A 10,388-nucleotide genomic window follows, 5' to 3' on the forward strand; every position below is an offset into this window, starting at 1 on the left:
TAACAATGGTAACAGATTCTTGTGCTACCCTAGGAGATGTGGGAAACTGAGAAGCCAAAAGCCTTTAACTCTCTTTGCAGTGTGATTTCAGGCTTGAAGTAGTTGGCAAGGACAGGTTGGCTGGTAAGGGTGAGGAGGGGAGTAATCAGAGCCAGTGCTTTAGCTCCTTGTGGAGCTGGGAAAACAGAAGCCCCGGTTCAGTCAGAATTCCCTGTATTTCAGAAGTATTTCAGAAGTAGCAGTTATTTGCTTGACTCAGTACTAAGCCCCGTGGGTGTCAGGAGTCCCCTGAAATCATCAGATTGTCCCCCAGGAGGCAGAATAATTAATATTTGTTCACTGCTCAGCCAGGCCACTTGCCTATCCCAGGCACACATGCAATCCCCAGGTGGGATTATCATCACGATACCTTTTTTCTGGATGAGAAACTGAGGTTATGGGACTTGATCAAGGTCACACAGGCAAAGAGCTGAGGAGGCAAAGTGCAAACCCAAGGCACAAGTCCCCAAATAATGTCTTTCTCCTCGGTACCTGATGTGGGGTGAGGGGGTGGGGCAATGGGGTGGGGGTGGAGAGGGCCACGTGATCAAGTAAAGCCACAGTACCGCCTTCCCAGGTTGGTTGGTCCAGCCTGGATATATGACCTAAGGTGGACCAATCAGAGCCCTCTGTGATAACTAGATTTTTCAGAACTTCTTTCCTTCTGGGTTAGATACTTTATGGATACAGAACCCTGTGGCAGGCACCTTCAGACTCCCTCACTAGGTGTAGTAGCCTGAGAGAAAAAAGTTTTCAGGCTTAGATTATAAAAAATGAAAGAATGGAAAGAACAAGGGAGAGAAAGAGTGAGCTTGATGGCTTCTGATTTCTTGGATCCAATCACCGATCTTTGGATTTACTCTGATTCCTGTGTCCCAGAGCCCCAGGGTCCTTCCAATTTGTCTCCTCTTTCCTTGAAGCCAGTTGGAATTGGACTCCTCTCACCTGTGATTCAGACTTGATTCTAGATCCTGCCTGGTTATGATGCACCTCCCCGACCCCAGAGAGAAGCACCCATTCGTATCAGCACCATTGAGATGAAATGCTTTATTCTTTACTGAGAATAGGACTTTGCAGAGCAGCAAACACAGTTTTATCAGCACCCTTGGGCCGGAGTGCCCTTGGTGTGAGTGAGTGTGTGTTTGGAGTGGGCCTGATTGATTCCTGAAGCAGCCCAGCATTTACACTGCAGGAGCCAGGCCAATCCTGTTGTTTTTCCAATCGAAAACAGAGAAATACAACCTCAGGAAGATATCACCCAGGACCCAGGTCTCTGACCCTTTAATGCCTTCTGGGTTTCCTAGAATGTGGGTAAAGCAGACGTGCTCAGAAGCCTGGGGGAGACAAAAATACACACCAGTCAGCCTGCGCCCTTACCTGTCACTGCCCTCGACATCCAGAGCTGGCAGTTTCTTGCTTTTGTTTCCCTCCTTTATTGAGAATCAAGTGGGTCTCTCCACAGCTCTCTGCAGGTGCAGAAATGGGGGCCCATCCCAGAACAAGAGGGCTCAGGTAGACTGGTTTTCTTAAGGAAAGGGGCAGAAGGAGGGGAGATTTGGGGCTTTGGATCAACAAATGCAAACTAATATACAGAGGGTGGATAAACAACAAAGTATTACTATATAGCACAAGGAGCTATATTCAGTATCCTATGATAAACCACAGTGGATAAGAATATGAAAAAAATGTAAATATATACATGTAACTGAGTGAATTTGCTGCATAGCAAAAACCGACACAACATTGTAAATCAACTATATTTCAATAACATTTGTGAGAAAAAAAAAAAGAACAAAAATGGCTGGTAATTCCCCTCATTCTCTACGGCTTCATTCCTTCCCACCCCCGCTCTTTGTCTTCTCTGGAGAGAATGCCTGTTCTTCTCCCCCTTCCCCACAACCTGTTTTTTTTCTTTAAAAAATTTTTATTTTGTATGGGAGTAGAGTCGATTAACAAGACTGTGATAGTTTCAGATGGACAGCCAAGGGACTCAGCCACACACATACGGATGTCCATTCTCCTCCAAAATCCCCTCCAATCCAGGCTGCCACATCACACTGGGCAGAGCTGCATAGGTGCTACACAGTAAGTCATTGTTGGTTACCCATTTTAAATAGCAGTGCCCACAACTGGTTCTTTATACCATGCTCAGGCCCTCTAGGAAGCCTCCCTGGCCACTCCAGGCTGGGTTGGATGACTTACTATGGTGCTCCCCTGGTGTAGCCCTCGCCCACTAATCTGACCCAGCACTCCTTTGCAGATCCCACAAGGGGAGGGTGCATTTACTTGGAATCAGTGTAGATTTGCTTGTACCCAAGCAGGCCTCCTCATGCCTCCATGACACTGGGCTTTAGAATTCCTGAAATTCCCTCTCTTCCTCAAAGCCTTCTTTGGCCCATCAGCCTGCTTTGAGCTCCCATAGGGGAGCTGACATGAAGCCTCCACCGTGTGCTGGGGATTTGCAGCCACTGTGCTCCTTTATTCACCTTAGCATCCAACCTCCCCGCAGAAGGGTTGGTACCCCAACTCACAGAGGGGGCACTGGGGCTTAGCAAGGGGAAGTTGTAGCAAGGACGGGGTAGCTATATAATTTGTCATCTAAACCAGGACACTTTTGAGAAGGAAAGGGAGACTAGGGTGGGACAGCACACTGGGACTGTCCCCAGTCACTCCCTGCCTTTGTCACATGTCCTATTTCAGGGATTGCTAGAGCTGACTTTCCTTGTTCATGCATCTGAGGGTTCTGGTTGCACTGAAGGTCTCTGAGGGCAGAGGCCCTTAGTGTTCCCCTCTCCTTGTGCCCCTCACCAGGCCGGGATGCCGTGGTGTCTCCATATTTTTATCAGGAGGATGGATGTCCCAGACTGTCCATTATGCTCAAGTGGATGATTTTGTGGGAGGCAGTGGCCCAACCACAGGGGCTCAGCAGCATCTGCAATGGTGTGGCTTGGCCTGCAGAAGGTGCCCTCCTCCCGGCACCAGCCCAAGGGTTCCTGCAAGTTCCACATCTGAGACCCAGCCCCCAGGATTGGTGCCTCACCTTCTCCATGTAAGCTTGAGCAGGCACAGGGTAGTCAATTCCATTGATGGTGAAGATGATAGGAGGCAACGTACTGGTGAGATTACATGGAATCTGAATACATTAGAGGAATAGGGAGAGAGGTTGACTTCAGCTGATCCTTGGGGTGTGGAGAGCCAGAGAGGGACCCTGTGGCCTGACCCCTCACCTTGCTATCCTCACTGGGCTTGGGCTGAAGGAACCTGTCGATTTTGGTGACTGCATCACTTGGGCCCATCAGCATCGTCGTCCCGGTGTCCACAAGGGCCTGACATCCGCAGGAACAAGCAACCACCGTCCCGTTAATGGAGATGCTAGGAGACAGTGGGACAAAGCGGTCACCAGGGTCACTATGTAGCCTCCCCTACAACTGCTGCCTCCCTGAAAGTCTCCTGAACAGTCGGGGCTTCAGCTCTTGCCCTGACTCTGATTTCCTTTGCTCTGGTCATGTCACCTTCTTTGACCTCCTTGCACTTCTTGATGCACCAAGGTCTTTCATGCCTCAGGGCCTGGGCATGTACCATTGCCCTTCCCACACAATCACCATACCCTCTGTTGCGTTAATTTGTCCTCATCTTCCAGGTTTAGGCTTAACTGTCACTTTGTCAGGGAATCTTCCCACCAGACTAAATCAGGTTCCTGTCTTGCTCACTCTCTGTAGACTCTTCCTTGTGTCTAGCAAGTACCAAAGTGGTAATTCACCATGTATGTGACTCGTTTCATGTATGACTGCTTTACAAGATGAGAGGGCAAGTTTGACCCCAGTGCCTCTCAGCACACAGCAGATGCCCAATGTATTTTTTTTTTAATTAATGAATTAAGAAATGAATGAGGAACAGTCGGAAACCTGTGTCTGGTGTTGACCATTAATAGTTCAACCCACACAGAGAAGATGGAGGTTCTCTGGGGAAGCAGATGTTCAGAGAGGGAGTGGGGGAGATACAGGCTCCCTGGGAGATGTTGTCTCCTAGCAACACCTCACCTGGCTCAGACTGAGGCTGTGGCTAGAGGATGCCCAAGCTATCTCATGGGATGCAAAAGGGCACATCAGCTTTGTCTGAGGGTATCACACAGAATGCCATTGATTATTGCCCATTATTTTCAGGCCACACCTGGATCCCAGCTTCCTGATTCTCTCTGTCACAACCTCTCCCCGTTGAAACCAGCCTGTCTCCGCTGCTGTGTATCTTCTTTCTGAGGAGGCCAGGTTTCTCAGTTTGTCTAGGACTTGCCGTGTTTTTCAAGTGGCAGTTCTGTGTGCTAAGAAGTCCCGCCCGCCTGGTAGCCCTGGTCATTTGGACATCTTAACACAACCCTGTTCAGACTGGTGAGATCCTCCCTGATCAACTTTTTATCACAGTGTAGGGTCCTAAAGCATTCTCCCCACCTCACAGCGCAGCAGGTGCTCCCCTCCCTCCTCCCCCCAGCTGCACAGGCCTGTCTGGACCCTTTCAGGACCCTGGTCAGAGACCTGGTCAGGAGGCCTGGGGTGATTTTAAACCCGTGGATGGTCTCTGTATCTGTGTTTGCTTGTGGGTGTGTCTATATGTCTCCCTCTGTCTGTGTGTGTGTCTGTTTGTGTGTATCTGTGGGCCTCTGTGTGTTTATATGTGTTTCCATATGTGTTTTTAATGTGTGTCTTTTTGGGTGGATCGTATGTCTGTGTGTGACTGTGTGCCTGTGCGTGTACTTCTGTGTGTCTGCCTGTGTCCATGTGCAAACGCAGAAGCACCACGTGGGGTGGTCCTCAGAGGGAGAGGCTTACCGGTCCATGGCGATCTGCCAGAAGCCGGGTTTTGACACTGGTACCCAGTTGAGCTCTCCCTTGTGGTAGGAGTGGTCCACCCCACCAAACATCACCACGCTGCCGCTCTCTTTCTGGCTGTCGAGAGAAGGAAAGAGGAGAGCACCATGAGGACAGTAACACCAGGAACTATCTGAGGGCTGTGCTTACCCACCCATCAGAGGCACTACTGTGGTCCCCATTTACAGATGCAGAAATTGAGGCTCAGAGGGATTGAGTACCTGACTCAGGCCTGTCACCGTCTAATGAGTGCCACTGAAGAGGCTGGAATCTGAGCAACTTGGCTTTGACCACCGGCCTTCTGAGGAGGGCCTGGTCCCCTCCAGTGACCTGAGTTCTTACAGACACATTCAGAGGAACCATGCTAGAGGGTTTAGCACCCCTCCTTGTTTTGCCTGTCATTTTTTCAGAAAAACCAAGGCCCCAGGGTGGTCAGGACTCGGGTTCAGGGTCAACCAGGTTTGGCTTCACCTGCCTGTGACCTGTGCAGTCCATGAAGCCCCCCACTCAGCAGGGCCCCACCTCTGCTCTCCCTGCCTTGAAATTCCTAGTATGTTTTGAACAAGCAGTCTCACATGTTTATTTTGCACTGACTCCATGCAAATTCTGTCACTGGTCCTGGGCTCCTGGTGAACTGTTAGTGAGGAAGGAAACATTCTCGCCATCCTTCACTTATCTTCCATATCAAATCCACCAGCAAACCGAGTTACCTGTTTCTCCAACCCGTTTCCTGACACCTTCTATTGCTCTTCTTCTTCCCTGAGCCTTTCTGGACCAAATTGCTCCCCTTGAGTCCACTGTGAGCATAGCTGTGTTCCAAAAAACTTTTATTGACAAAAACAAGTGATGGGGCCAGGCGGGTCCCTGGGGCAGCATTTCTCCTTGGATAGACTATCTCTCAGGAATATTCTGGATCAGGTTGTCTATAACTTTTCATGCAACTGAAAGAATCTTACAGTTAACTTGGAGACACAGCTTGTCCAGCTCAGACTTACGTGGTCAAGTAGAAGGCAAAGACAGGCTCAGAAGTGACTCCTTGTTTCTTCAGGTTGTCCAAGATGGGGATGGTTCCTTTAGCTAACTTAGGGAAGCCCAAGCCCAGGATGCCATCAACAGGTTTGGATACCATGAGTCTTTCGTACTCCTTGGCCAGGCCAAATGTCTGGTTCATGATGACAAGGTTCCCAATCTGTGGGAGAAGAGAGTGTTCTTATGTAAAGGCTTGGAAAGTGGGACTGGGAGGAGATGCCATTAGCACTGCAGAGAAGAACTGAGGCCTGACTATGTCCTGCATTGACTTCAGACTGTTAGACTAAGCTGGGACAGGAATTTGGGTTCCACTGGTGTGGGGATGTGGATTTTAACCAACAGTAACTACTCCTGCAAACACCATCTACGTGAGTCAAATTGGCCTCATGCCTTCTGTACAGATGGGGCAACCAAAGACTCAGGACAGGACCCAATGGTTCCCACCTGAGGACAAAATGTATAGAGACAAGGGTAGCCTTCTCTTTGGCATCACTATGATCTGATGACAGAAATGGACCTAATTCATTCACTGTAATGTATTGAGGGTTCTGCATCTGCCCAGGAAGACAGAAGCCCATTATATAATGTTCTTGTATACAGGCATTGTTCTTATGAAAACTCTGCCTGGGAAACATGCTTTTGGAGAGGTTTGGGCCTGTGTGTGTGTGTGTGTGTGTGTGTGTGTGTGTGTGTGTGTGTGTGTGTGTGTGTATGTGAATGTGTGTGTGTGTGAGGGAGAGAGATAAAGAGTGAATGAGGGAGAGATAGGGAAAATAGTCAGGTACTTTGGGAGAGAGAGGCCATAGTTTTTACTAGACTCTCAATGGTCTCCCAGACTGAGAACCTGTTTATCAGGCCCCACCCACATATGTGGCTCCCTATTTCCCTGGGTGGATAACTAAAGCCCTGAATTGCCCCCAGTGGCCTCACATCAGTTTTATCCTCTCCTGAAACACTCCAAACCTGCTTGACTGGCCTGTCTGGCTAGCCCAGCTCCATTGCTTACCAGATGTGTGACTTTGGCAAGGTCCTTGCTCTCTGCACTTCAGTTCTCTTACCTGCGTGTATGATGGAGCTAATCACAGTATCTGCTATGTGGGATTGTTGTAGGATTAAACAAGTTATTACCATGAATATGCCCAGCATAGTCTGAGAATAAATGTGGGTGCTTCTCCCCTTCTCTCCCTGCTTTCAGCAAAATGAACCTTGAGCTGCTCATGGGCAAAGGAGCTGCAGGTCCACGGCCTAAGCCCCTCTCTGGGTTGGCCTTTCTGGGAGGCTGTGTGTCAGCAGAGGTGCTATTTCTCCAGGGACAGGTCTGAGGGGCAGACAGCCAGTCACTTAGGGACTTTCAGAAGGAAGGGCTTCGCCATCTGGTTCTGTGTCTGTTTTGTGAGCAGTAGTCACTCTCAAAGCCTGCCATGACTCAGCTCCTTGTTTCCAACTTACCCGAACGGTGTCATAGCCAAGAACTCCCTTCATCCATGCAAGGCCATAGGGGAGGTTGATAGACTGGTTTGAGGGGTGGAAGGTACTGGATGCCTCAGGGTTGAAGCGAATCATTGCAGCTGGAGACAAAAGAGATGAGCGTGTCACATGCCAAGGATGGAGAAAGAGGTGGGATGGGGAGTCCGGGATGGTCGGGGCTGGGGTGGTACTTACAGCAGCTTGGACTGTGACAGTAGACTGAGGCAACCCATGTGACAGATGAGCCAGTGTCAAAGATGACCCGGAACTCTTGAGGAGGTGTTCCAATGGTGATGTTTCCAGTGTAGAAGAACTATAGGGGCCAGAGGTTGGTGGTTAGGGCAGACCTGATTGCCTGGCCACCTCTGATTCCTGGAGTACTGCCTCCTGCTGGGTTTTCCATGTCTCTTAAAATCACTTTCCAACCCTCCACCCCCACCCCCCACCTGTCCCCTATCTCACAGCCTCTGCTCAGACTGGTGCATTCATTTGAGGAACACTCCAGTCTCCTCTTCATGTCCAGCGTGAACACAGCCTTGTCCAGGTGGCCCTTCTGGAGGTCACCCTGGGCCACTTTCTCTAAATTGAGACCATGTCCTGTCAATACCGTGCAGGTGGCCCTTTCATTTGACATCTATTCACTCTTTGCCTGTGTCTCAGGGTGGCCTTTGGCCTGCATATTCTGGAAGAAGGCAGGAGACATTTTTCAAATCAATAGCTATAGCATTAGACTTTTATATGACACATGATATGTGCGTGCTAAGGTGCTTCAGTCAGGTCTGACTCCTTGCAGCCCTATGGACCATAGCCTGTCAGGATTCTCTGTCCATGAAATTCTTCAGAAAAGAATACTGGAGTGGGTTGCCATGCCCAAGACCCAAGGGATCTTCCCAACCCAGGGATCAAACCTGCATCTCTTATGTCTCCACTAGCACCATGGTTCAGTATGTTTTTTTTTTTACTGGTATCATTCTTGGATTTGCAAAGGCTGAACTTCCTCTGCCTGGGGTTTCATAGTTGATTTGCAGTTAGCTTTGATTTTGATCAGACATGGCTCACCCTTCATTTGTAACTCAATGGATCACTTGGTTCAGAAATAGCAGTCTCCTTGAAACTAATGCCACAACTTTGACACAGAAATGGATGTTTACCTCCACCTGGTGATTGTTTGACCCAGTAAACACAGACTAAGATTTGAGGATGAGAGTGTCTTCTCCTCTGGGAATGGGGTCCATGTTCCCCACTGTCTCTGCCTCCTGCAGGAGCCCCAGCCCCAACATCCCACCTGAAAAGTCCAGATGAACCTCAGTGCTAGGCCAGAGCACCAGGGGGCGCTGTGGAGCACCATCCTCCCCAAATACTCACATCCTGCATGTTTTTCAAGGGGTGAGAAGTGAATTTTGGGTCATTGGCGGAATTCTGGGACAGTCTGTAAGGGTGTTTCTCCAGGAAATTTTTCAACACGTTTTTTTTTTTGGGAGAGTGTCTTGCATGGTCTTCATCTTTGTCAGCGGGATTCTTTCACCAAGCATGGGGATAAGGAAACCGAGAAGGGGCAGTAGTCAGCAGTCTGTGTGATACTATGACTGCCATACATGGCGTTGTAATGACAGTGTATTTTCCATTTTTATGAACAATTGAAGCTTCAGTTTCCTCAGTGGTAAAAGGTAGAATGTAATAATCTCTACCCCACCTATACAGAATGTTTGGATATTAAGTGAAATGAGGGATGTAATATACTTGATATATATGAAGTCTCAACAGTGACTTACCATAGCTGTGGCCATCCTACTGTATCTTTCTCAAAGAAACACAGGGAATAAGGTAGAAGTGGGTTTCTCATACTCTTTTTCACAAGGGAGGAATTTGAAATGCAGGGAGTTTGTGACTTGGCTGTGGTCACACTGCTATTTAGAGGTATAACAGCCTAGAAGTAGTACTTCTGATCTTTCTCTGGGGGCTCAAGCAGAAGAGAGGAGTAAGAGAGGAAGCCAGGAGATGGGAAATAAATTAGGAAAATTAAGAAGCTAGAGAAGTAAGGAAGAATCAGAATAGAAAAAAGAAATCAGAGCATTCTCCATGCACAGAGACTATCCAGAGAGATGGAGAGATAGAGAGATAGACACAGAGATGATGACACAGACATGTATACCCAGAAATGGAGAGAGAGCAGAGAGAAGACCTAGAAACAAACGCAAGAGAAATGCTATTCCACAGGACCACACCAACAGTTGCACAGGTTGTGCACTGAGCAATTCCAAGGAGTGCCATTTCCACATATGTCATGCTGTGACTGTACCCCCAGAGTTGTGCAGTTCTGCAAGCCTACCCCAAGAACCTTGGGCCCCGACTGCCAATGGCAAGGTTCTTATCAATAAGTGAAATTTGAACTGTAAGACTGTCGGGGAATTATTACATTCTCTTCAAACCCTGATGGGTAGAAGAATAAGTGAACGAGGAAAAAATCCCAGAGAAAGAGATGATGCCACTTATAGTCCCCGTACTTACATGACTATGCACTCTGAGAAGGCCACCAGCCCAAGGAGCCCAAGCCACTTCATGGTTCTTTCAAGGGTCCAAAGTGCTCAGGAACAATTGAGTCCTTAGCATGCAGAGATTGCCAGGAGCTCCTAGCTATATATGCTCTGACCTGCTCGAATTGTCCCCTCTAGGCCACTAATGGGTCTGATAAGAAATACCAGTTGCTCCATAAAATCTTTACCTCCATCAGTGTCCAAGGGGAGTTGATTTGGAAAATTCTCAGAATACAGAGTTTCTACTGTAATCTCTTCCTTGTGGCTTGGCTGAAAAACCAAACTGAACTAAGAGTGGGGAGACTTTTGCCAATTTGGAGACAAAACGCTATTGCTGAGTGCTGTGCTACGTCGCTTCAGTCAAGTCTGACTCTTTGTGACCCGATGCTAATAAGGTGATAAAAATAAATGCCAGGGGCCATGCTAGAGATTCCTGAGCTCATATGGTCTTCCTAGA

General features: G+C 48.4%; 1 protein-coding gene across 1 annotated transcript; it reads right to left on the reverse strand.

Moving 5' to 3' along the window:
* Nucleotides 1–1,220: 1,220 nt before the first annotated feature.
* Nucleotides 1,221–9,958, reverse strand: LOC133066207 (pregnancy-associated glycoprotein 2-like). The gene is given in 10 exon segments (XM_061157037.1): nucleotides 1,221–1,373; nucleotides 3,080–3,172; nucleotides 3,267–3,411; nucleotides 4,863–4,979; nucleotides 5,897–6,090; nucleotides 7,380–7,498; nucleotides 7,593–7,710; nucleotides 8,763–8,873; nucleotides 8,876–8,915; nucleotides 9,906–9,958. Coding segments are annotated over 10 exon segments (1,143 nt in total).
* Nucleotides 9,959–10,388: the final 430 nt, after the last annotated feature.

This window comes from Dama dama, chromosome 2 (assembly GCF_033118175.1).
Source record: "Dama dama isolate Ldn47 chromosome 2, ASM3311817v1, whole genome shotgun sequence".
Lineage (NCBI taxonomy): Eukaryota > Metazoa > Chordata > Mammalia > Artiodactyla > Cervidae > Dama > Dama dama.